Below are 26,136 nucleotides of genomic sequence, written 5' to 3'. Positions count from 1 at the left end.
ATTATTTCAAAATACTTCAAAATCACCTTTCAGTGTAACTTAAATTTTATTATACAATTTATCAGTAAAAACATACTGCATTACAGGGATCATAAACACTTCCACAAGCCTATGTTCACAAAAATAGTAATTACAAAATCAATGGCACTATCAGTGACACTAAAACCAACAATAAAATATTTTTGTGAGGCTTTAATTTGGCCAACAGTGCAGTACCATTCTTTCAAGTTTTAAAGAATGCTTGAGCCCTTTTATCAGACAATAATAGAAATCATGATGGCAATAGTAACAATAACTTCAATTTTCAGGACACATTGCTTTACAAAAGATTTAGTCTTTACAATTGCATCGGTGTATTTACAAAACAAACAGTTAAAATACAAATACCAGTTCAGAAAAAGACTATTAAAAAGGTAAAGGGACAGAATTTGAGGACGAAACAGACAGCGCAAAGGATGACTGTGGAAAAAGGGGTGACATAGGAGGGAGAAAAAAGGATGGGCATATTTCCCAATGGCCAGGCAGTCCACAGAGAAATTCCACTATTTACCTCACAGAAAGGAAGGAAGCGTGATATGCATTTTAAAATGTTATAGGACAAGCACATCCTCTAAATGCATGTACAGCAACTAAGGAGGTCAACTGCAACTGGTGCAAGCCAAGAGTTTAACATGGAGCTGACGAGAAACGGAGAGGTGAGCCCAACGCTGTGGGATTTAAGAAATCTTGCGCCCATATGCGTACTCGTGAACACTCGCTCTCCCAACAAATCTGCGGGTTAGAGCAAGCTGGAGCAGTAAAGAGGCAAGGGAGAAATGTTCAAAGGGTGGTGGGGAGACTCTGCTACGAACACTTCCACACACACACCGCCAGGCTGCCGCCGAAGAACATGTAGAGCAGGTTCTTCACTTCGTGTGTGATCTCGAAGCCGAAGCCCTCCCCGATCACCACGTGCCACGAGCTCCCGAACTTCTTATCCATGGACTCTTTGATCATTTTCGCCGCGCTCTGATGGAGGCAAAGCAGGACAGATGGAAGTCAGAATGACAGCGACCTGCTGCACTGCCACATCAATCAAGGCAAACAGTGCTACGTTTCCACAGGGCCTGACATGGTAGATAGGGTAATCAAATTTGCCCAGCAATTCCTTTCCTGAACTTACAGCTTTGTTTTTGTTTGTGAACTGCTTTGTTGCGTTTGAACCAAAGAAGGTTTGACTAGATAGAGTGCCGGGACGCATTACTGCAGCAATGTCTCCAGACCTTGTTTAACAACATCGCAAACAGGCGTGAAGCCTTAAGATGAAGGCGGGTCTAAAATATATCAGTGCTACACAATGTAAGAGTTCCACCCTTCTGAAATACAACTAGTTATACACAGATATGAAGATAAAATTGAAAGCACTTTTAATAAGTTTCTACCCCATTCACACCAGCCAAAATGTAAGATGAATAGCTGCAACACACTGCCTGAGACTTATCCCCTTCAGTACAGATAATACAGTATGTACTTTTAGCTAACAAAGAAAATGAGGTCATCAATCTTTTGAAAACCTTGAGGATTTTCACTGGTTGCTTCAACGAGCTAATTGGCCACAGTGGTAAAGTACTGATGCCATCTTACCTGTCCCAGAAACTCATTCAGCGCACACCAGAATACATGTGAGGGTAAGATGCTTTTTGCACAACTGTTATATTTTAAGAACTTCTCCCTAAATCTGGGGTCATTGCTGCCATTAACAAATACCGTCCCATATTTATTTTAGATATTGTCTTACACAGTGTCTTGCACCTTTGAGATAATATGATGTGTTGTACGATGTCATATACGGTGTCCTATGATTCTCATGATCATATTGTATAATAATAATTATACATAATTATTACATAATTATTTCGACTGGTAGGCTACTATGGGCATAGTTATTAGCCGAGAAGATACTGCTAGCAGTACTGCTAATTGTAATTAAACTGTAAATATCAGAGTCATTTAAACCCCGATTATACAAAAATATACAATCCCCATAATACATAGTCTCCATTACTGTATTGGGTACACTCATCTCTATTGAATGTATATATCCAAAACAAAATGAAATCATAAAAATTCTGAAGCACACATTAAGATAAATTTCAGCAAGTGTTATGAGTTGATTGTTCCAAAAATGGCACATTGCACAAAGACGAAGCAGCTCTCTTTTCTGTAAATTTCAAATACAGTATACTGAATCAAGATGGCGTTAATGGCATTTAATGTTACATGGCTAAAGGTTCTGCGCCAAAATACATATACCTGAATATTTCTTCCTGCTGAAAAGGATGATTCTTCTTACCACGCTCTGACTCCTGCAGTCAACTTGCACTTAATAAGATACCACAAAAGTGGTCTCAGAGTTACAGAACAACAAAGAATAGATAGCTAAGTGTAGACATGTATACACACACATTTTAGACTCCACCTACTGCCCGACCTCCTTCCCATCACTCTCTCACACACACACACACACACACACACACACACACACACACACACACACACACACATCCTGACCTCATTGTTTGTGGAAAACTTCTCGCAGGCAGTGACACACAGCTCCATAGTCTCCACCCTCATCTCCTCGGGCATGTCCGTATGCTTAAGGGGAAAAAAAAACAGAGAGATGAATCCCCTACAGAACATAACCTAACAACAACAACAACCACAATCAATAAACCTACTGTGCCTTTGGTGCTGTTAGACTGCTTTAAAAGTATGCATACAGCTTTTTGATCTTGCATGCAATACAATCCAAAGGTACTACACTTCAGATTTTTTGAAAGAGCTGCCTGGAAGTGAAATGCAAATACAATCTGGTGGAAAAGAAGAAATGAGATTTACTTGAAGAGCAGCAGCAATGCCCCACACACCCACACAACACACTCTCTGACCCTGATCAACGGGAAGCTGTGGACTCGCTTGTAGTCTGCCTCTTCTTTCTTGGTCTCTGCCGTCTCGGCCATCCCCCTTTCCTTCTGCACACAACAGACAGCCGACAGCACAACATTAGGAGAAGTCAATATGTGCAGTACAGCAACTACTGAAGAATGGAGCTGTAGCTACATGCGTAATTCAAAGAGCGAAGCCGGACGGTAAGATAGCTGAATACCAAACAATGTGACGTAACGTTAGCAAACCAGATGTGGAGATAGCCAATAAGTTCCACACTACCAGCGATCATGAAGTTTGAGGGAAAAACGCAGGATTGCCAAGGAAAACTTGCTTGGCACCATTTCTCGAACGATTCCGGAAGTGAAATAGTTATATTTTAAATTAATACCTGTTGTGTCAATAAAATATGCTACTCCGCTACTACACTTGATGTTTCACGTGAATCGACTAATTTAACGCGATATGAGCTAGGTAGCTAATATTACTGTAGCTACAACAATAGCACTTTCCCAACAACGGGCAAACGAGCTAGCCATCTGATCGTATTATGTTAACCACCTAACCAAGCTACGTTAGCTTTACCAGTCTAGCTAGGCTTAATACATGTAGGGTCCGTCACGTAAAGTCAGATTAACATTACACATTTTTGGTTTAAATGCGATGCATTAAACTAGATGCTAGTGTTATCGAGCAAGCTACCCTAGTCAGCAACACGGGATCCTGATTTAAATGTGGGACCCCTACATCTGGTTTCTCCAAAACAAGTGAACCAACTAGACTAACTAACTGTTATCGTATTAGCTAGCTAAATTGTAAGGTTATTCCGTAAAATAAGGAATTCTACGTTAGCTACAGTAGCTAGATAGCTACATCAGCCGAAATAGCTTTACTCTACACCGAGTCAAACTCAAATAGCAAAATTCATATGCTGTATAGCATAATTTCTTTTTGCTTATGCACATATTTTTATGGCCTGCAGGCTAACAAACTTGCCAGGCATTTACTTACCACTTTCGCACAGCAACAAAGTTTGTTCCCCTGCTTCTGTAGCTAACCAGCCAGTTGTTACATTTCGGCCATAGCAACCACTTGCGCTTCCTACCCCGGAAGTGCCCACCAACTTCACAAATATTTATTTCTATTGGCTAGATTGCTTGTCAATCTCGTTTTATGAGACACGTTTTGCAAACGCCTCTGTTTTAGTTACAGCAGGCTTAAATACCGGTGCCTTTTAAAAGCATAACAAATCAACAATGCCTTACATAAAGTGGCTATTTAGTAACTTACCTGCGTACATATTAGAAAATACTGAGCTTTTCCTATTTTTAACCTAACAAATTGTACTTATGCTGTATATTGTGCTATTTTTTTTTCTAGATTTACTACAGCAATATTGCTGATGTAGGCTACCCTTCTACTGTAATTGCATACACAATTTTATAGGGAGACTGTCTATTTAACATTTTATATGATTTTTTTCCCTTACATAATTAGTGAAGTAACTACGTAAATCACATAAACGTAACGTTTTAAGATCTGTGCCGGTTTGCAGTCACAGTGTATGACAGCACAAGGTCACACCAAAATCCAGGACTTGACGTCATTCTAGCTGTAGCCAATCTGTCATAATGAAATAAGTCATAAAATCTTTAACAGGAAAATGAGTGCTCTCAACCAACAACAAGGGATATATCAGAGTGCACAAAGTATGAAGCATCTTACAGATCCTTGAAACTGCTGACATCACAATCTTAAAAGAAGCCTGTGCTATTCTCGTCACATAAAATATTCCTTAAACCAATTGTTATGTGGGGAAATCTGATGAATGTTCTGGAACAAAGAAGGCATGCAGAAACAGATGGGTGGGTGTAGAAGAAATCTGAAACTGCTGCTGTGTGCATTGCAAGGACCCAAAACAGAGCCTTGGGGCACTACAGTGAAGACAGAGTCCCAGCCAGGGATAATCTCTTCTGGCCACCTGATAGCTCTGATTATAGTGATACAAAGAAACAAAAGATGAGCATCACCAGTGATTGCCAGATTACCCAATTAAATGCCTTAATGATTACCTGTTAAGTGCATCTTCATTTACAGGTGTAGTAGAGGGATCAATCATTGCAAGATAATTTTTTTTTGTTATTTTACTCTGATAGCATGGCATCTGTAAAATGACATTGAGAGGTCAGCAATACACAGGCTCTTGCCAGTTAGTGTTTCAGTTTGTCTCCCATTAATGCTCTTGCTGTTGTGTGTTGCCAGATAGAGGGTGAGACTGTCTTAATTCTATCTGCTTGCTCCTGTCATCTCCATTCCTCCTCTCTTCTCTGTCTGTCACACCCTCCCTTTCTGGCTTTCTATCCCCTAACCTATATTAGGCTAGGGCCACATCTGTTTGTGTTCGATTTCCAAGCATGCAGTGCCCCACATATCCACACTGCAACTAACTGATGTGCAGCCATATAAATTTTATTATAGATTCCACTAGGGACGATTGATTTAAATAGAGTGTTCATCATTCAGCATAAACTTTGAATTGTGTTTTTGAATCTACTTTTTTACTATGCATGCAACCATTGATACATTCCAATATTTTAATAAAACCATAAGTAGAGTTGTTGATCACATCAGTAAATTAGAAAATTTAATTATACATGTATGTGATTTTTTAAAGCAAGTATGCAAACACGTATGCTTTGTGGCCTATTCCTAAACACTCTTCATTTTGTTTAAAGATGACACACAGCACTGTTGGAATTGAGTCATGTATGGATTTATTTGAGTGTAGTTAAACCTGTTATTCTGGTTTTGTGGATTATTGTGGATTATTAATTCCTAGAGAGATAAAAAAAAATAGAGGACAAGGGGAGGGGCTAATCTTTTTATGGAGTGACTGAAGCAGTAAAGGAAGAAATAAAGGGTTCTCATGTAAACAACAGTATCTATTACTGTTGTGCATACTTTTTTGTGTGTATGAAGTTGAATGTACATATGAATTTGGTAATTCTTTGTGTGTGTGTATGCGTGTGTGCACGACTACGTGTGTGTCTATGTGTATGCGTTTGCGCATTAATTCAGGTCAGGTCAAACATGTGCTGTTTGGGTCTTTGTCTTTGTGCCTTTGACCCACTATGATGCCGAGAGCTTAGGGCTCAGAACGAAAAGGTGAGTCATTTCATCTCCTTACAGCTAAATCCATTATTGAGAGAGGATTGTGTGGACAAGCACTGCTCAGTCCACATGATCCAGCTGAGTTATGGCCATGTGGGAAGGAAGCAACAGCTCTGACAGATGGAAAATAGAGAGGGATGACTACACCGAAGGAGAGGCATGATGAGGCACAGGCTGTACAAGGACACAAATGAGATGACTGTCGCATACACTGACTGTGTGACTTCGCAAAGACATAAAGTGGGAGGAAAACAGTCTCTCATACCGCCCATGGGGACTACTTTATATGTTAAAACTCCAGTAAAAAAAGATTACAGGAAAGGAGGTTAGGATCAGAAGGAGGGATGAAAACAAATTTGCACAAAGAAGATCTAAAATTTACAGAAAAAAAAAGAAATGAAGAGGAAGCGGAAACAAAGACAGGCAATGTGATGAGAGGAGACGACGAAAAAATATATCATCAATGTCATGTCAATGTCAATACATTTATGTAGAAAAAAGGAGAAAAGAACACATAGATACAGTCATTGTTGTGATTGAATTGTTGTTGTAAATCTTTACTCGTCTATTTGAAGGCCATAAAAGATAGCACGAATAAAAGAGGATGTCGCTGTGGAGAGGAAAGGGGGGAAAGACAGAAGGATTGAGCCAGACAGAGCAAGAGGAGGAGGGTAATTCGCGTAAGTGGATTGCTTTGGCAACATTTAGTGGTTAACCATGCTTATCGTCTCGGAGACAGATAAGAAGAGAAGAGATGATGTTCGTTTCATTTTAACCTGGCAGTCGTTCAATGCATTTGTACAGCTCCAAATATCTTCACATTCATGAAGTGGCAGAGTCATCAATGCAGCGGTGAAATGCAGGAGATTTCCAAGGTGATATCTCTGCCCCTCTTTGTTTAACCAAGTCAAACATAATTCTTCTTAAAGGATATGTAAAATCACGTGAATTAATGAGGCGACTTTTCCTACAGTCAAAAAAGATAACGAGCTTGATTAAAATACATTTTTAAAAAAATTCTAATTATTCTCCCTATCTTTTCACAGGGATTAAGCATTAATCTTCACTAATTGCTACACCTCCCACTCCAGTGCGGTATGCACTGAAGCGAGGAATGTGTGCTGTTATGATACATGCTCCAGTGGCCAACTGTTATTATCACACTAGAAGTCACAGTGTACAAACAAGAACGCCAGCAGTGACTGGAGGAACAGCATGTCTTTCACTGATGACACCCTAATAATATTACAGCTGCCTGATTCGTTAGGAGGTGCTGACATGGTCGTGAGCCAAGGAACCTTGGCCAGCAGAAGTCAACCTTATACCAGAAGGGATGAAGCCAATTGTGTTCTGTTGCCATGGGCTCTTAGTCATAGTTTGGTAGTGACACAACCCTGACTCAAACTATCTGTGTCCGCGCTTTAGGGTCAGCCTGCCCTCGGAGTGAAGCACCTTCTAGGACTCAGCCACTCATAAAGCCTTGCCCTTTTTTAAAATTCATCCGATGCTGTGCGCGACGCTGCTTCGGCTGCAGAGGAGACGATGGTTTAGACACAGAGGATGTGAGAGGCAAGAATACAGCGGAGGGAGAACAGTGAAGTGATGTCATCAGCAAAACCTGATTTCCCAGCACAGTGAACGAGAGAGGAAACAGAAGGCAGGAAAACAAAGCTGAGAAAGAGGTCACTGAATTTTATAAATTAGATATGAGGAGAGGAGTAAGGTGTTGAATAAGTGATTAATACTGTGAAGTCATGAAGCTTGTGAGCTCAATCTTTTCAGCCTGAGGTTAAGGAAGAGGGACACGTTTAATAACAAGAAACTGATGTCTGGAATGATCCAGAGGTGGTGGAAGAAGACAAGAGCAAAGGAGAAGAAGTAAAAAGTGGACATGAGTGAGGGAGGAGATATTATAGAGACATGGTATATCAAAGTGGCAACACCAACAAGGAGAGAGGCGTTGTATCAATCGCACAAAAAAAGGAAGAGACAGGGAGGGAGTGGGAGACATGAAACCGGGCCAAGCACAAAACTTGCGTTTGTGTGGGATGAGAACTAGAGGAACGCAGAGAACACTTCTAATTTTAAAACAAAGTACGAACTCCATATGCTGTCAGACAGCGCTGTGTAAAATTCAGCTGCCTCTGCCTAGCTCGGTGGAAAGTAGAGCTCAGATAAATGAGATGACATTGGTTTTGTGAACCTGATTTTACTTTTGACAATTTCATTACAATATGGGGGTTTCAAACTACCAAAGAAAGACACAGACAGGTACATAAGGTGCAGGAACAGACAGGTAGACGTACAAGTAGAAAAAGAATGCTGGGGAGATACATGAAGGAGACAGTGAGATAAAGCAATAGATAAATGGAAGAGTAAAAAAAACTGATAAAATTTTGCTTAACATGCTTCACATTCATTACATAGTTTGTTTTCAGATAATGCCTTCAGCCATGTAGCATTTCATGATTTTATTTATCATACATATTTTTCACATTGTCATAGAAGAACCACAGAGATGCCAAAGATAGACAAGCACAGCACTGACAGAACAGCTGATCAACTTTAAAAACAAGAGCAGAGTAAAATTGGACAGAAGAGAAGATTTGGCGTTTCTTGGCCATGTTTTACCCAGACAGGCACTTTACAATCATGTTTGTTTCTGGGAGAGGACAGGAGGTAATACACAGAAGAGCTGGGAAGGGGGGAGGGGGTGTGACACCCAAAATATGGTGTACTCCTTAAATACTCCCACCCGATCACTCTGTTTCAACCTCCTATAGGAAAAAAACTAGCAGAATAAGTGAACAAAGGGGGTCAGGGTGGGTTTGTGCATTTAAGATGTGTGTGTTGAGAGTCTTGGTAGCTATATGACATTTCACATGATAGTGGGTGTGGAAATTCCTGACTTTATCCATTGCCCATACTTATTGCACATTCTTTTGTCTGAACATTCATTCAGCCTTTATTAAATGGTAATATATGCTTTGTATAGAATGCAAAAATGAAAGGAATGCCTTTTATAACTGTCTATACACTGTGCATATTTTAGAGGATTTGTAAATTATTGCAACTTTCATAAAGGTAATTTTACACATATATTGCAGAGTTACAAAATTGGATACATGGCAAAGTGTAATCTACAATGTATGCATAAATTTACATGTATGGAAGAGGTAGTAACTGATGTTTTTTCTAACATATTCAATATACTTGGACTTGAAGTTGAAATTCAGCAGGCTAGTATTACTTTTTCACAAAAGAACTCGTAGCAGGCCACCAAACATATCCATTCAATTAAAATACTTCACTTCTCATGGGATTTTTGGTGAATTGAAATGCCGACCTCTGACTTGGATTGACGTACTTGCGGCGTACTTGAATACAGTGTGCAACTTTAAATTTCTTTAAGGGAAGATATATTCAGTATTTGCACCTTACGAGAGTGCAGAAGGTGAATGCTCGTTATGTTGCCTGGCGTAGTTGGCGAGCAAACACAACATACCACTCCCCTAACGTTGCTGTGACTTTGTTTGCTGCAATGTGGTGTTAGCTGGTGGGATGGAGCAAATGCGGTGTAGGGTAGAGGAAAGACTACAGAAGAGTACAAATCACAGGCTACAATGCAGTGAAAGAGACAAACGCTGTACAGTGGAGGTACACCGTGCAGAACAACGTCCTGCGCGATCACTTGTGTAGAGAAGTACAACGACATCAACCAAGATGATTCCACAAATCACTGCTCAAAGTCAGACACAAGCTGCAGGACACAAGACAAGACAAAGCTCTGGAGCACTTTGCTGGGAAATGGAGAACCGCTCCATGTCCGAGCTCATTAAAAGAACGCGAGACAGGTCCCAGATCTGTACCCCGCAGAGTAGAGCCCACGGCACTGCGCCTAGCATGTGAAGAGAGAATCTTGTTGTATTCTGTGGCGCTGCGTGGACACTTTCTGTGTGGGAATGAGATCCCCAAAATGGTTGCCACCCCGCCCCCCCTCCCCCTTTCTCACGCAGTGCCACGCCTCCTCTTCTGACCTCTCATTGCTGGGTGGTGACACGCTGGGAGCAGGTCTCCAGCGGCTCCTTGGTGGCCCCTCCGAACACCTCAATGTCCCGGTTTGTCCAGGGCACCACGTTGCCAGGCGGGGTCTCGCTGCAGTCGGCCAGGCCAGCGATCTCGGCGGGCGTCAGCACCCGGTCCCACAGGCTGAACTGGGAAAGCTCCCCCACCAGGGCCTGGGAGGCGTCGAAGCGCCCGCCCAGAGTGTCCTTCATTGGGCGGCAGAGGGAATGGGGCGGGAGGGGGGGTGGAGAGAGGTTTTGGGGGTAAGGAGGATGCATCAGATTGAGAAAAAATTCTGGCCTGACTGTAACTAAAATAGTCTATAGGAACCACATCAAAAGACTGCAAATGTTGTTACTCATAGCCTAAATTCATCCGCTTTGGCTTCTCTAATAACTCCAACATTACTGTTCATTTTTCCCTTTGGACAAACAATCCCGCACTGGATCTTCTCAATGTGAGTAACCCCTCTACTTAATACGAAGACCCCCTCTAGGCTATTTTTGTCTCAGTTGCAAATATGCCCCAGTTCAGTCATTTCTCAACATGCTTGATGAACACCCCTCATCTAGCTGCTTACCTGCTCCTGCCCCAATACAAGCACGCCCCCAGGCCGAATAGGGTGCCAGGCAGCGAGGCCCTCTCCCTCTCCCTTCAGTTTTCCCCCCTGGTAGGCCTGCCATACCCCATCCCGCAGGCTCCAGCTAACACACACATGCTGCCAGCTGTTGGGGGGCAAAGACAAGGGCAACTGGGCAACCTGCAGGTGGAGAAAGGCAAATAAGTGTGGCATGTCAGCACTGTTAAAGGCACTACACAGAGTCTGATTGGTTGTGGTTGAGGTTACATTACATTACATTCATTTCAGCGGTTACAGTAATACGGCAATACTGTGGTGAGGTGTTGAAGCAGAGCTGACATTTTAACCATCTGGACAATATACTAACTAAACCAAATCCCAGACAGAATGAATCTGCAGCAATACATTCAGTTCTGATACGTCATTGCTTACTTTTACATTCAGTCAATCACAAAAGATTGACAACATACAATACAGTGATCTGTCCTACACTCCATTCCAGACAAGATACCAACATCAGCTGCATATCTTTCAAATTTTTGGCAAATGCACACCCACAACTGTTCATCCAGTACAGAAAAAAAAATCTAGGAGATCCAAAATTGAAATGAACTGCCCTGCGCCAAATATGAGAGTGACATAAATTAACTTACATGACAGACGCAGCACATGAACATAAATAACAGCATAAATAAAATTAATTTACATGACACATACAGTACGTGAACACGACATAAATGCAGCCAATATAAATCTCTAGAGCCACTCTACCTTGTCATTGACAAGCAGCTCGACAGGATTGTGCAGACCTTGCAGCAGTACCAATTCATTAGGCTGCTCTGCGACTGAGTAGGAAAAAGGTGTGCCGATGCCTCCCTCCTTGGCCCGCAGCCACAAGCAGGCTGTCAGGGCATACATTTCAGGAATTGCCCGTTTCACCATGCCATACATGTAGTTGGTCCTCACGGGGAAGGACAGCTTGAAGCTGTCGGGATAGGGGTATTCCGAAAGACCTAAAAGAGAGGGAAGATTGAAAGTAGGCTAAAACAAAATAGGAGCAGAGGATTGAGGCATGGGAGGTTAAGACAGAAAATACAGTTTTTTTGTTTAAATTTGCTGAGGGAATCTTCATGTTCTGGCTGCCAGTGTATCATAGTGGGAAGGAGCAGGACTTGTAACCAAAAGGTTGCTGGTTAAATTCCCCACTGGGGCACTGCTGTTGTACCCTTGGGCAAGGTACTTAAACCACAACTGCCTCAGTAAATATCAAGCTGTATAAATGGGAAGCATGTACAAAACCGTAACCTATGTAAGTTGCTCTGGATAAGAGCGTCTGCTAAATGCCAATAATGTAATGTTCTCTCTCTGTCTCTGGCTGGGATCTCTCTGTTAAACCCCTCCCTTTTTTTGCCCTTTTCTCTATCTACCATTCAACTGAGCTGACTCTGTTCTGTCTTCTTTTCTTGTGCTGTTTCCCGCTTGTGTATCTCCCTCTCTTTTTCTCTCCATCCATCCCCTTCCCCCTCCCTCCATCCTCGACTCTGTCTCTCTGGTTCTTACTTTGCTCCAGTTCGGCGATGCGGTGGTGCAAGGAGTTGACTCCCTGGTCGATCTCCTGATGGTGGTCCTCTGTCTCTTTGCGAAGTGCTGCCCTCTCTTTCTCCAGGAGCTGCATCTTCTTCTCCAGCTCGCCCTCCAGGTCCTCCACTTGCCACCGCACTGCCTCACCCAGCCTCCTGGGGGCACCAGAGACACTTCCTGGACCCCTTTCTGTGTGGTTATGGGCTAAGGGGCCTATCTCTAACTGGAAGAAATAACAGGAGCTTGGTTTTAACATTTGGTTATTGTACATTGCTGTGCAAAAGAACATCCTGTACATTTTGTTTTTTAAGCTATAAAACACAAGGAAGCCAAACATGTGGTGCATATTTCAGCCTCTCAGTCTTGTTCCCCTTTCTTAACAGAGGTTTTCGTACTACAACACATCTTTTACGTCCTTTTGAGAATGACCTTTTTGCTGATGGAAGGTCAGTGACACCTGAGCCTTCTGTCGGTTCCACTGTCAGTTCAATTCTTGTCTTTGTATTCCTAAAGCATAGTATTTCCATGTAGTCTATCCCTTACACAGCTTTTCGGGGTCTCTCAGTCCTGAGTTTTTCAATCACAGATGATGTTTCACTATACATGTTGATTATGCTTTTGACATCACACCTTGAAAATAGAGGGACATCAGCTGTTTCACTGATCGTTTTTCATTCTTTTTGTTTTAACACAACTCTCTAGTGATCATCGTATCTATATCAATGATCTATACATCCATGGAGAATAATTGCTGAATGTGTCTGAAACCATTTTGTAGCATTTTCATACATATAGTCTTGCTGCTTCCATGGAGCTGTTTTTATTAATATGACTGAGAGAGAAGAGAGGCAGAGGGTATAATGTGAATTACAGTCTAAGCGTAGGGAAATGAAAGCATACCGAACTGGACACTGCGGTATACCAATTCCCACTCAGCAATGTATGAGTGAGTGTGTGTGTGTGTGTGTGTGTGTGTATGTGTGTATGTGTGTGTGTGCACGCACGAGAGAGAGAGAGAGACAGAGAGAATAAGCAAGCAAGATAGAGACAGAGAAACAACGCAATATATGCACACCAACTGAGAAATTAGTTTTTTACGTACCCCAAATATAAATTTACTCTGACTGGAAAAAGCAATATATTATCATAGCATTACCAGTGCAGAAAAATGCTACTAAAACCCTATCCAGTGCGCTCTCTCTCTCTCTCTCTCTCTCCCTCGCTCTCTGACAAACACACACACGCACATGCGCGCATTGCACACACACACATAGATTGACTGACAAAACTGCAGCACATGAAATCTGCCTAATACAGCACAAACAGAGCCACGATTTAATACACTGTGGGGAAGGACAACCTGAAACTAAGGTCTTACTCCCACCCAACATCATTCTTCCGGTCCCCATTACGGTAGACCATATAACATATTCCCATGATCTTTCAACCGTCTTCTCATCCTTTATTCATGTGTTTTTCCTATCGGAGAGAGTAATGTGTGTTGGGAGGGAGCCACGCAGCAGGTGCGCAATGCTCCCCGTTGAGAGAGCGCACCGAACGGGGAGGGGTGAGGAAGGTGGGGTAGGAGGGGGACTTCTGGCACGTAATCGTTTAAATCTTCTCTTTAATTAAACTGTAAAAAAAACATTCTTCGTTGGGTGAGCGCTTGCTCTCAAACGTTTGAGGTTAACGGTCCATCTTCACAGTTTAATTTCAGATAGACCACGTTTCGTGTTCGACATTAAGAGGTACCATAAACAACATTTTAATCACGACGAGGTACAGCAGCAACAGCAAAATACAAACAACTTGTGGTGATTGAAACATTAATGAATGCGTCGCCACTACTGCCATTTTTTAATCTATTTTACGCAACCCGTAAATACATACATGGTTTCATGTTTCCAAGAGAAACTTTTGCAATTACTGAACATTACATAAACAAATTTCCTGTATTCGAGAACACAGCTAAATGTGAATTGGGGTTGTCTAATTAAATGTCTAATTACACAATAATATGTTATGCTCTGCATTTTAATATAGCTAACGAAAAATGTTACATATTGCAGAAAGAAACCGAAATGTGAAGATACACCAGACACGGTAATGAGATTAGAATTAATTAAGCAATATGCAGTTATGAATTTTCGGAATGTTAAAAAATTTATAGACATCAGGAAGGTGGCTGTGTCAAAGCAGCGAATCGTTAATAATTCTACCGAATTAATCTCATTAAAAGAAATTGAAATTCCTGACGCGGAGCACCGACGCAATCTGTCCTTTGACAATAAATAATAGAAACTTGAACTGACGTACATGTACAGTGGAAATGATTCACAGGGTTGTGAAAACACCCAGTTCTCAGCATGAAACCTGATCCAAGTTTACTGACCACCAGCCAGTGCTGTAGTCCTCTATCACCATAATGCACGGGACACCGCATTTAAACCACACATCTAATAAAAGATCTAACCACCTGCCCATCTCAGAATCTCTTAATGTCAAGGACATCAATAGCAGCAAAAAAAAAAAACGTTATCTTGGCCCTGATTTCCGAACGAAGAGTGACAGGAGAAAAGTAAACAGAAGCACAAAAAACAAAATCAGAATGACACAAACACAAGTCAATGCGTATCAGACCTTTTCGCTCCTTACCTCCAGCTTTTCTATGCGATCCTTCAGCTGAAGAATGGCTCGCTCAAGCTCTTCAACGGCGCGAGCGGTCTGCAGCTGAGCTGCAGCTAAAGACTGCACGTCGTCTCCAGCCATGTGGCGGCGGTTGTCTCCCCACAACCCTACACTTCTTTCTGGGAGGCTGCGCTCCTCCAGCCCGCTTTCGCATTCCGACAGCTTCCCTGTAAGTTCCCTTATGGTTCGCTGGTCCATTAGTATCTGGTCTCTCTGCTGCAGCACGGTCTGCCGTAGTTCCTCAGCGGTTGTACGGAAGTATCCCATGTCCTCGCCTGCGTACACCGACGGCTCGTCGGCTTGTTGCTGAAGGTTCTTCGGTTTGCACTCCCCGACAGGAACAGGGGTGCAGATGAGCCGGCTGAAAGTGAACTGTTTGCTGCCTCCGGATCCGAGCCCCCCTGTGCTGCTTAGCTCGTTGAAAGTGGGCACCTCCAGACCGATCCCCAGACCTCCTCCTTCGGTAGATTCAGCACCGTGGAGAGCGCCCAGAGGGCCCGCGCGTGCTACGGAACCCGGGGAGAGAGGCTGCAACACAACATCCGGAGCCAGCGACTGGTTGTCGGCCAGTGGCTGAGGTGCCGGGGTTGTAGACCTCGGATAGACGCTGGCGATGATGCATATGACCGCGCCGAGGAAGGCCAGCATCCCGGCGGCCAACAAGACCACGATGAACTTCAGGGTGGCGACGTGAGAGGTCGATATACAAGAGAAATTGGGATACTTGTAGTAAAAAAGAAAAAAAAGAAAAATAAACTTGATTAAAAAAAAGAAAAAACGAGTGGTTTTAAACGAGGTTACAATCGAGTGTAGCTGATTTAAAATAAATACTAAAATGAAACAGCGCTACAGCTCCCTATCATACCACGGACCCGTAACGCGTTTGTAATACGAGAGTATACATATGATGAATTGTGCCTTTTCTGAAAATTGTCGGAAGAGAATACGCTATTTATAAAACCCGAGAAAGGGAAATAAATACTGTTTGGTATATATTTCTGTTGTTTTCCCTCTCCCTTTCTACGGATAAATCATGTGGGGTTGTGATGTCTTCGCCTTCCCACTCAGATAAACTCCTGTCTCTCTCTGTTGCTAAGCTCCTCCGTCTCTGTAGCTACTGTGGGGACCAAGAGAGGCGGTGCATCGAGCGAGCGAGAGAGAGGGAGAGAGATGAGCAGCGAGAGGGGTTGGTGGTGGTGGTGGTGGTGGCGTCCGGGTTGTGTACGTCATGCTTAGGGGGAAATGCTATAGCTTGCAAATGTTGAATAAAATACAAGGAAGACAAAATACTTCAAATGACACTTCTTAAATATGGAGGGAAGAGGGACTAAATGATAACTTAAAATACAAACAAGAGAGTGACAGAAACGGTTGAAAGCTAGTGTACATACTCAGTGTACGGTAGCTGCAAATTCATTGAGGAATCACACTATTCCACATGGTAAATACAGCTGCAAGCAGCAATGACCAGGACCTACAATCAAAATGGCCACCACCAGTCATGACTGGTGCTATAGGTGTGATTAGTAAAACTCATCTGGCAAGTGTATCCTGTATATTTTCATGTGTATTGTTTTAAGCCTACTGTTTTGTGAAAAAAAAAAATGAACATCTGACATCACATTTGTACCAATATGAGTTGCAACCACCAAATCTGGTATGGTGACACATCTCATAGGCATGAATTTTCAGTTGTTATCATTCATTATTTATATTGTATTGCATAATACTATTCAGGTTTGGCTAATAATATGACAGTGATAGATCCAACAGGAATTTTTTTATTTGAATATCCTTTAGCAAATCATGCTAATTGAGTATTTTATAGCAGCCATTCTTTTTCATGTTACATCACATTACATTACATTACATTCATTCAGCAGATGCTCTTATCCAGAGTGACTTCCAGCACAATAGAACATAAGTTGAATGAGCAACCGTGTCAGACCAGGTTAACAACACTCCCAGACCAGTGAGTATGAGCATAACACTATTCAAGTCCTACCACGAGTTAACTTGTGCATCCTGGCCAGCCAAGGGAAGCCATATATACTACCATACATCAGTCACTAGATCACAGAATCCAAAACATATTGCGATACTACACGTAAAATAAACAGCAAGTAACACAAGTACCAGGTGTTAGGGGTTGGGGATTGAGGTGGTACCGAGGAGCAGTCTAAAGAGGTGGGTCTTCAGTTTGCATTGGAAGATCACCAGTGATTCCACTGTCCTGACCCCTTGTATAAACTATTCCTTTGACATTTTGATAGAACTTGGTACAAGATTTACATTTATAAAGTTTCAGGTTGACAGGCCCAATGGTTCATGAGGGGTGGACATATAAGTGGTTGACAGCTAATTCAAGACAATGGCCAGACCATATGACTTATGCCATTTGTACTTATTATATTAATTATTGTTAAGGAGAGGAATGTACCCATTAAGTTTTGTGTCTTCACGGCCCTATCTTTTGGAACAAGAGCACACTGAAACACAAATTGTACATTAAATGTTATGTGAGGGCAAACCGAACTGAGAGACACATTTGAATAAGAGGTGAAAAAAAACACTATTTGTCAGACTGTTCTGAGGTGCATTGTTTCACACAACATCCAATGCTGACTTGAATTTCTTCACAAACATGTACAAATACAGGAGATATATTATTATTATTATATATTATAGCTGATTTCAGAATGAGTCCATGTTTTCTATATACATATACATATGACTCACCCATACATTGTTTCATCTGTAAGAAGTGGAAATGTTTTAGTTAGAATTTTATGGTAGCATTCTGAAAAATCCAAGGTCCAAGTGGAACTGTCTAGTTATTGATGAAAATCAATCCAACTGCAATTGTAGTGCCATCTGGTGTACAAATGAGGAACTATAGCCTATGTAACGCAACCATACCACTCCAGCTGCAACTTATTCAATTACCTACATCATAAGTTAAACAAAATTGCACAATTAATTCAGCCGTCAGTTAATCACATTACACTGTGGGTGAACAAATACAATTATTCATGCTTAGTGCAGAAACTCTCTTGGACCAGATTCACTCACAGCTTGTTTGGACAATTACGGAAAGATATGAACTGATTACTACAAATTGTTTTACATTTAGGTTATATTTTACCAATACGCTCTACATGAGGAGTCCATCTAAATGAGCAAGGAAGCAATTACGACAAATATCCATTATTAATATCCAAAATTAATTAAAAAATGGATAGTGTATCTTTTAAAATTGAAAATTGGAAAACTGTGTGTGTACTGGAAGGGATCTTGTGCTGCTGGTATCCTTTCTGCTACTTGTGTCTATGTAAAAATAACAGCCCTTTTTAGGAAAATATGCAACATTTTACTGCTCAGGTTCCTGTGCCGACACATCCAAACGCAACCACAGCGTTGTACTATGATGCTGTCTTACAGTCACACTGTTGCAGAGAAACTAGGAGTCTGTCTGTGGTACTCAAGCTTGCTAAAACCTGAAAAGCACACGTTAGTTTACACTTTACATTTTACTTTGCATATTATACTTTATATTCCTGCTCCCCACCGCAGGTCTGAGTCCACTTTCATGGAAACACATGATTCAGCTGCACCAATCAATGACTTCCAAAGTCCCCCTGCTAGAGAGATTAGTCCAAGATGTTGGGAGATAATGACGATCTAAGCCTACTAGTGGTACCACTGGACAATCAAGGTAATCACACACATCCGTAATGTGCACAACATGCACATTCTTTTATATAGTAACATGTGGGTGAAAAGTAATTGTATTGAGGGAGTGTGTGTCTGTGGGTTAAGCCTGAACTAATGTCTGGTTTAGAAATTTGTCAGTGTTTTGATAAACCCCAGAGATAACTTGCTCAGCACCTTAATAAACAAAACAGCATTCAGAATTTGTCAATAGGAAGCTGTCGAAATAAAAATTAAGTGTCACAACACAACACAGTTCCAGCATACACTCACATGAGATTAACTGCCCCTGCCATTAGGATGCAGTTCAAGTGTTCAGTGATCCGTCAAACAAAAAAGGCTGAACAACAATGAATAGAATCAGACTGTGGGATTGCCAGAGTACTGCATTATAGTGCTACTTTGTAAACTAGCCTTTGTAACCAATTGATCAACAAGGGAATCCACATCTGTTAGAGGAATTACATATGTTATCAACACTGAAATGGCTCTGATTCCCCTGGTTGCTGACTACTGTTTCTGTATGGTTAAATGGTCAGCTACGTAACTAGAACCATTTTACTTCACTGAGCCACGTCAATCCAACAAATCATTCACACATAATGGCTGAACTGATTATAAATGGTTTTGAGTTTTCTCTTCAACAAAGAAGCTGCTTTCTTCTGGCACTTCAGCGACGTTGATACAGTACTACATTTACATTTATTCATTTAGCAGACGCTTTTATCCAAAGCGACTTACATAGGTTACAATTCTTTACAATGTTATCCATTTATACAGCTGGATATTTACTGAGGCAACTGTGGGTTAAGTACCTTGCCCAAGGGTACAGCAGCAGTGTCCCCAGCGGGGATTGAACCGGCAACCTTTCGGTTATGAGTCCTGCCCCTTAACCACTATGCTACACTGCCACCCTACTACACTCCACATGCTTGGCCAGCTTGTCCTCACTATAAACCCCATGACTTCTGGCAATGGGTGAGACATAATTTGAGCAGAGAACTTACCTTTACTTAATAACCACTCAGAACCTGCAGTTCATTATTTTGCATCATTGAGAGGCATGACAGTTGTATGACCCAATTCTGGCTCATTCTTTTTTTACCTGATTGCCAGCTAAGATATGAGAAAACTTGCCATTGATCAGGCTATTGTGCAATGAGAGTCCATATCTAAACTTGTCTTTATTTTATCCATGAATTTTCACATCCATTACAGCACCACATATTACACAGCAAATACAATACAGAATCGGGATGTGTCAAGGGTTAAAAAAAACACAGGACTGTCACCCTGTACAGACTTAAAATGGTAATTCTTCATACAATCACTGTCGTGGCACAAACAAGGACATCCTTTGAGCACTGAAGTCATACTGTACGCTCTTGACAATCTCTTTTTAACAGGCAACAGCTCATGCTAGCACACCTCGTGCTAGTATGGGACTATCTGAATAAGAAATAACTTACACACTCAGACAAGTGCGATCTGCTTAAAAACCAACAAGGGTTTTGAGGACATGAAGTTTGGACAGCCAGACTACCTTTCTACGAATATGGCAGATGGAATATTACACATGCAGTCCACAGTTTATATACAAACAGAATCAGTTTAGAGTCTTGGCAGACTTCAGAAACAGAGGAGAAGAGGAAAAGAAGAGTTATATCTTAATCCTCTTTGACTTAAGAAACCTGTCTCAGCTTAAATATTGTGCGTGCACATAAATATATATAACTATATATTTCTGTGTATGTGCATGCAGAAGGGATTGCCTTTATGCATAACCGTGTAAAACTATCTGTACTAGTTCTGAAGCAAGTTGTGTGCATACTGCCAAGGCAAATCCAACAGAGCACATTGACTGAGTAAATCCATACAATACACCTACATGCGTGTGACTTCAAATGTAAGTGCGACCCATTGTTATACGAGTAAGTGCATTTTAAACTCTGCATATGGGCTGTTGTGATTCGGCATGCATTACTGTACATAAAGCAAAAAATAAAAAGAAAAACACTCTGTAAATGAGCTCACTGTGTATCGATACATACTTGAAAAAAAAAATAAATACAGTTCTTCTTTTCCCAAGTTGTGCGTAATTTGGGGGACTGGATCAAACCAGTGCAAGCTACTTTTTCAGGCTTGGGTACAGGTGTCCTCAGAGTTCACGGTTTGGGCTGGGGGGTCAGTGTGGTGGGTGATGGGACGGACGCAGCGGGAGGATCGCTGGAGCATGACGAAGGGCTGGGAGGGGCAGATTTGTCCAGTTCGGGTGGCTGGCAGAACTCCTTGATGGTGACGGTGAGGAGGTTTGTGGTTACGTCAGTCACAACAACATTGGCGCAACAGGGTGCCATTTCAGGGTGCCAGTCAGGGTCCCCCTCTGAGGGGGCCCTTGGATTCTCCGGGGAAAGGAGAGGGGGGCTGGTGGGGTTCTGGGGGGGCAGGGGTGTAATGCTGTTACTAGCAGCGGGACTGCTTCGGCGAAGGCGACGACGGTGATGGCGGCGTCTTGGATTTCTTTTGCCCTCAGGAGGTACTGACAGATCCATAATCTCCTCTTCTTCCTCAGAGGAAGTGGAGGATGATGGGGAGGAAGAAGACAGGGAGGGGGAGGAGGGAAGAAAGGATGCAGAAGTGGGATTGGTCGCAGGACTCCGTTTGCCTTCCAGAGGTTTTCTGGGTGGAGATGGCGCTTGGGGGCTCAGTTTTGGTGGGGAGGTAGAGGTTGTAGAGGCCACTTGGCCATGGGACGGTGTGGGATTGGCCTCGATTTCAGGAGGCGAGGGGGGACTGCTGTCTGAACCACTGGAGCTAGAGGGGGAGGGGGGTGGCTGGTATTGGGGGATGGGCTGCCCTGTGATCCTGCCCACATTTCCAGCTGTAGGATTAACGGAGAGAGAAGTAGAGAGACCATTCCCACTCTCCTCACTATTCTCAGTAAGGCACCCTGTCCCAGTGTGAGCTTGGCCAGCACTTGAAGCTATCTGCTGATTCCCAAAGGGTTTCTCATACATAGGGAACCCAGGAAAATTCAAAGGAGGCTGAGAGCCTCTGTATGGCACTTCACTGAACCGTTTTCCCACAATGCGGTTTCGAGAGGGAATGCTGGGGCGCCCTGGGTGGGGGCGGCTGTTGCCACTCCCTGCCCTGTCAATGACCTTCAGGTTCAAGATGATGCGGCTCCTCTTGACCTCGCGGGGCTTGACCCTGCGGTTCAGGATGGTCACGGTTTCCGAGAAGGGAGAGATGGGGGGGCGGGACGAGACGGAGCCGGGAGCTGAGGACAGGGGGTGGGGACGGGGCAAGGGCCGCCGGGACATGCGGTGACAGCGGCGGATGTCCTTCTTCAGCTTGTGGGACGTGGCTCTGGCCTGCAGTTTGGGGAGGGCAGGTGGGGAGGAGGCGGAGGAGGGAGTAGTGGAAGGGGAGGGCCTGGAGGCGCCACGCGGAGGGTGATAGGAGCGGGTGTCTGGGCCTTGCGCCGATGCCTCTGCAGCCTGTGCTCGAGCCTGAAGGGTCAGAGGATGAGGAAGACATCAAGGGGGTAAGAGGCAAGAGAAAGAGAACAAAGGGATGACATGGAGGGAGGAAGCTCACATACCTGATTACTGCTAATTAAATATTTCCATTTGTCTTAATCCGAAAGGTTTAACTGTATGCCGAATGCCAGCACTCTCCAGTCCTTCCCAAACACACTGTTTATCCTTTATCAGGCTGAGATAGAGATGAAATTTCAAAATCAAACCTTGAGAAGGAAATTTTTGGGTTTAGGTCCTCTTTTCTTCGGCCCGTAACGCTCCCGCTCTCTCTCTCTGATAAACACAGAAAAGGAAAAGGTTGCCTACAGAGTGAAAGACCATGCTACTTGTACAGCATTCTTGCTTTGCCAGTTGTGAAATACTGCATGTGACTCTTGAAAACAAGACTGTTAGAAACACTGAACATGGTGTTCTATGGGAATGGCAGGTGTGCCATCTTCCAAGTTACAGGATGGCGAGGCATACCCTGTGCCCATATAGGACTGACAATTATACAATTTACTGCCACACACTTCTGACAGTATATGGGAAGGGGTACACAGAGATGTTCACCATTCAGGAGAAACATTGTGCACAGAAATACAGTCCTGTCAACCAGCTGAAATGTGGCATTTTATAAATGTAGAAACAGTAATTACATCTTCGCATTAACATCCAAAAAAAAAAACCCGAAATGAACATAATACTAAAATTGCTTCTGCAAAACGACTCACTTCTGTTCAAATCCTATTATCAGTCGATCGTCCAAAATATTCTCCTCTGGCTCCCACGTACTGTACCTGTAATTAAACGAACATTTTTAATCCCTCAATTACATTTTGCTTTCAAATGTAGCATCACTGGCTCTATTTGTGAGACTGCTTCTGCAGTCGGCACAAATGTCAAAATAACCTACAAACTGCATCACAATTACAAACACAAGGACATAGGGTGCGGTAGAACACTGTGTACTTACTTGATAGCCCATCCTTTCCATTTAACAAGATATTCAATGCGACCCTACAGTAGAGAAATGATTAGTCACTAACAAGCTTGCTGAACGTATGAATCCTGCCTAACTTTGCTTACTAGCTACCAAACAACCTAGTTAGCTGGCTACACCGGTAAAAATAACAGTAAAGGACAACCATTTCTAAATCGGAATAAAATTACGTTAGCTTTAGTCAAATATGACTTATTTTATAACTGTGAGATCGTTAACACTGGGATGCAGTTGCACAATTAGGTATGCTAGTTAATTTAACAAGTGACACCCAGACAGAAAACTAGCCAGCCTCATTGTCACCTGATAGCTTGCTACCCAGCTAGCTAGACGGTTAAACGTGACAGACAGAACCAGGTTAAACAGGAGGCTACATAGCTATAGCCTTGATACCTAGCAAGCTACCTAGACCACTTTTTCTTCTCATACCTTGCTGGGTAGGTACATCTACCTTTGGCTAGCCAGTCAAACTCAGGATATGCCTGCCTGGCTAGTTAGCCAGCTAGCTACCTAATTACATTACTCTCCACCAGTTACATTTTTTAATTTCTTTTCCTGGCCACGGGTTAGCTAATAAGCTAACTACTTGGCAAAGACTGTCCCCCTCATCCCGTTTCCCATTTACGAGCCCCTCTCTAGCTGGGGTCTTAAATAGCCAATGTAGGCCACAGGGACCCTCACCCACCATAACGCCAACAGTAGCGGGGCTATTCACCTTGCGAATGCGGCGTTTGAGGATGGATTCTGCAGCGAATACGCGGTCTCCGACCGCCGAGAGCTCCATCTTTTGCAACAACAGCCAATATGAACTAGACTACGTAGCTAGCTAGTGGTCGGCGGCGAGCACTGAGGGCGCACCAAACAAAAGCTGCAGCGGCACACACGGCTTTGGCAGCAGTGACGTGCTCCAACTAGGCCCCTTTTTTTGGTCGCCCTGGCAACGCGCAAGAGATGATGCGCAATCACTATTGCATAGCTAACATTAGCTAGCTTTGCAGTAGAAATAGGTAGCCACTAGTAGGGCGAAGCGACAATATGCAGAAGGCATTGTACAGTGAGAGAAAATTTGCATGGGTGGATTCTGCATGGAGGGATAGAGGGAAGAGACTAACCAGCGCATTAATGTCCCCTGCAGCATTACATAGGCCACATTAGAAAAGGAGATATGGGTTAGGAAGAAAAATCTGGGCCTGCAGAAGTAAGTGCTGGACATAAGGACAGGATGCTGTATATTACAGGAAGGCAGAATGGTGAGGTAAATTTATTTGGACTGACTTAACTGCAGACCAACATTAGAATAGTGATCAGCAATTATATCAAGTGAGTGCAATTGCATTGTAAGAAGGAGAACAAAGTGGGTGGTCAGCATAGAATAAAGGCTTATTTAGCTAATAATATTAGTGGTTACCAGGTCCTGGGAAGCTAGGCAAAGGACATGGGGGTACAGAAGGTCAGTGCATATTAACATTACATTTATATTGCATTATTGTCATTTGGCGGACACTCTTATCCAGACTGACTCACCATGTGCATCTAATAAAGTGATATGAAAAGCAGCCCAAAGAGGAAACCACAAACCACGCATCAACAAGTGTCAGTGCTAAACATAGCGCTGAGATCAGAAATGTGTGCTTACATCAACACGTTAGCACAAAGCAACATGTACAACTCAAGGACTACATCATTCCAAATATAATGCTAACACATGCTGCACACATGCAAGTAAAGCTCCATACATAAAACTCTGAAATACAATTCCACACATATAATTGCATATAACAGAGACAAAAGATCACACTTGGGAGGTTGAGGTGTATAGTTAAGAGCTGGGTCTTCAGTCTGCAGTGAACTATGATCAGCGTTTCAGTTGTTCTGGCCAAAACAGGAAGCTTGGTCCACCAGGCAAGGGCCAAGACAGTGGACATAACCCGGATACAAGGTTATGGGGGGGGGGGGGGCAGCGAAATGTATGGCTTATAATAATAATAATTATTATAATAATAAATTATTATAATAAGAAATAGTTAAATGATCTCAGCAGAACAAGCAAAGGAAACAAAAAAATCTGTTTTGAAAATGCTTTATTAAAAAAAAAAAAAAGTATATCAAAGTATCAAGCCATCATCCAATCAAAGATTTTTTCTGGAAAATCATGTTACAATTACCTCATGTTATAATACACTGTTTCTCATAAGAGAAAGTTATGTCACATAATGCTTCCTCTCATCAACCTGCAAACATTTAGGATAGGCACACCAATATTGTATATATTTCAGAGAGAATATGCGACTGGCAAAAGCAATCGCTGTTACAGTAAGAGCCCATTAACAGTGTCTTCTTAAGCATATATGGAATGATCATATTCATTGATGATATATATATATATATATATATATATATATATATATATATATATATATATATATATGCGAGGTCACATTTGTAGCCATTTAATCACTGCCTTGTTAAAACGGAACATAATTCCGTCACTGCCTTAACGAACGTGGTTCACAAATCGACGGGCCTCAAAAATCTGACGTGACAAAAACAGCAAGCAGCATGTGTTGGAATGTGTGACGTAGACATTTTTACGCTGATTGTCACCTAAAATCCTTTAGATTAACCCAAGGACTTCCTTTTCTCTAATGAAAATAAAACGTCTAAGAGAAATATATGATGAAGGTATGACATCTGATCTTCCCAGAACATATTTAAAATTACACACGCAAAGGTCGCTTGTTGTATGGTAAACATGAAACGCTAGTGTCGCCTTATGGATCAAAGCAAAATCAGCTTGCTAGTCGTAGCGTTTTATAATAAAGTATGCCACGCATGGGCGCCAGTTTGTTCTGAAACGTGCTGGGGTCAACGATGCTAACATCTTAACAGCT

At 42.4% G+C, this 26,136-nt stretch overlaps 3 protein-coding genes across 3 annotated transcripts; all 3 read right to left on the bottom strand.

Annotated features, from left to right (window-relative positions):
• Positions 1-196: 196 nt before the first annotated feature.
• Positions 197-4,013, bottom strand: LOC118790547 (dynein light chain 4, axonemal). Its single transcript, XM_036547504.1, has 4 exons — positions 3,937-4,013; positions 2,928-3,011; positions 2,551-2,634; positions 197-1,008 (listed from the first exon to the last, which is right to left on the bottom strand). Exons 2-4 carry the CDS (start codon positions 2,997-2,999, stop codon positions 844-846), a joined length of 321 nt encoding a protein of 106 aa, XP_036403397.1. The 5' UTR covers positions 3,000-3,011; positions 3,937-4,013; the 3' UTR covers positions 197-843.
• Positions 4,014-9,337: 5,324 nt separating this feature from the next.
• Positions 9,338-15,840, bottom strand: nptxrb (neuronal pentraxin receptor b). The gene is made up of 5 exons (XM_036540891.1): positions 14,978-15,840; positions 12,302-12,545; positions 11,513-11,754; positions 10,742-10,921; positions 9,338-10,367 (listed from the first exon to the last, which is right to left on the bottom strand). The coding sequence occupies exons 1-5, from the start codon at positions 15,656-15,658 to the stop codon at positions 10,137-10,139; spliced, it is 1,578 nt and encodes a 525-aa protein (XP_036396784.1). The 5' UTR covers positions 15,659-15,840; the 3' UTR covers positions 9,338-10,136.
• Positions 15,841-19,892: 4,052 nt separating this feature from the next.
• cbx6a (chromobox homolog 6a) lies at positions 19,893-24,165 on the bottom strand. The gene is made up of 5 exons (XM_036540879.1): positions 23,961-24,165; positions 23,219-23,262; positions 22,977-23,042; positions 22,470-22,536; positions 19,893-22,233 (listed from the first exon to the last, which is right to left on the bottom strand). Exons 1-5 carry the CDS (start codon positions 24,027-24,029, stop codon positions 20,887-20,889), a joined length of 1,593 nt encoding a protein of 530 aa, XP_036396772.1. The 5' UTR covers positions 24,030-24,165; the 3' UTR covers positions 19,893-20,886.
• Between the last annotated feature and the right edge of the window lie 1,971 nt (positions 24,166-26,136).

The sequence above is a fragment of the Megalops cyprinoides genome, chromosome 1, assembly GCF_013368585.1.
Source record: "Megalops cyprinoides isolate fMegCyp1 chromosome 1, fMegCyp1.pri, whole genome shotgun sequence".
NCBI lineage: Eukaryota > Metazoa > Chordata > Actinopteri > Elopiformes > Megalopidae > Megalops > Megalops cyprinoides.
This window is presented reverse-complemented; position numbering and strand designations above follow the sequence as displayed.

What these genes read in the sequence shown, in the direction of transcription:
- LOC118790547 (XM_036547504.1), bottom strand. Translation starts at nt 2,999, where the DNA reads ATGGCCGAGACGGCAGAGACCAAGAAAGAAGAGGCAGACTACAAGCGA. An exon ending in ACAGCTTCCCGTTGATCAGG is followed by an intron (nt 2,635 to 2,927) that starts GTCAGAGAGTGT and finishes TTTCCCCTTAAG; the next exon opens with CATACGGACATGCCCGAGGA. An exon ending in AGTTTTCCACAAACAATGAG is followed by an intron (nt 1,009 to 2,550) that starts GTCAGGATGTGT and finishes TGCCTCCATCAG; the next exon opens with AGCGCGGCGAAAATGATCAA.
- nptxrb (XM_036540891.1), bottom strand. Translation starts at nt 15,658, where the DNA reads ATGCTGGCCTTCCTCGGCGCGGTCATATGCATCATCGCCAGCGTCTAT. An exon ending in ATCGCATAGAAAAGCTGGAG is followed by an intron (nt 12,546 to 14,977) that starts GTAAGGAGCGAA and finishes TATTTCTTCCAG; the next exon opens with TTAGAGATAGGCCCCTTAGC. An exon ending in AGCTGCTTGTCAATGACAAG is followed by an intron (nt 10,922 to 11,512) that starts GTAGAGTGGCTC and finishes CTCCACCTGCAG; the next exon opens with GTTGCCCAGTTGCCCTTGTC.
- cbx6a (XM_036540879.1), bottom strand. Translation starts at nt 24,029, where the DNA reads ATGGAGCTCTCGGCGGTCGGAGACCGCGTATTCGCTGCAGAATCCATC. An exon ending in TGGAAAGGATGGGCTATCAA is followed by an intron (nt 23,043 to 23,218) that starts GTAAGTACACAG and finishes GTTTAATTACAG; the next exon opens with GTACAGTACGTGGGAGCCAG. An exon ending in CCAAAAATTTCCTTCTCAAG is followed by an intron (nt 22,234 to 22,469) that starts GTTTGATTTTGA and finishes CTGACCCTTCAG; the next exon opens with GCTCGAGCACAGGCTGCAGA.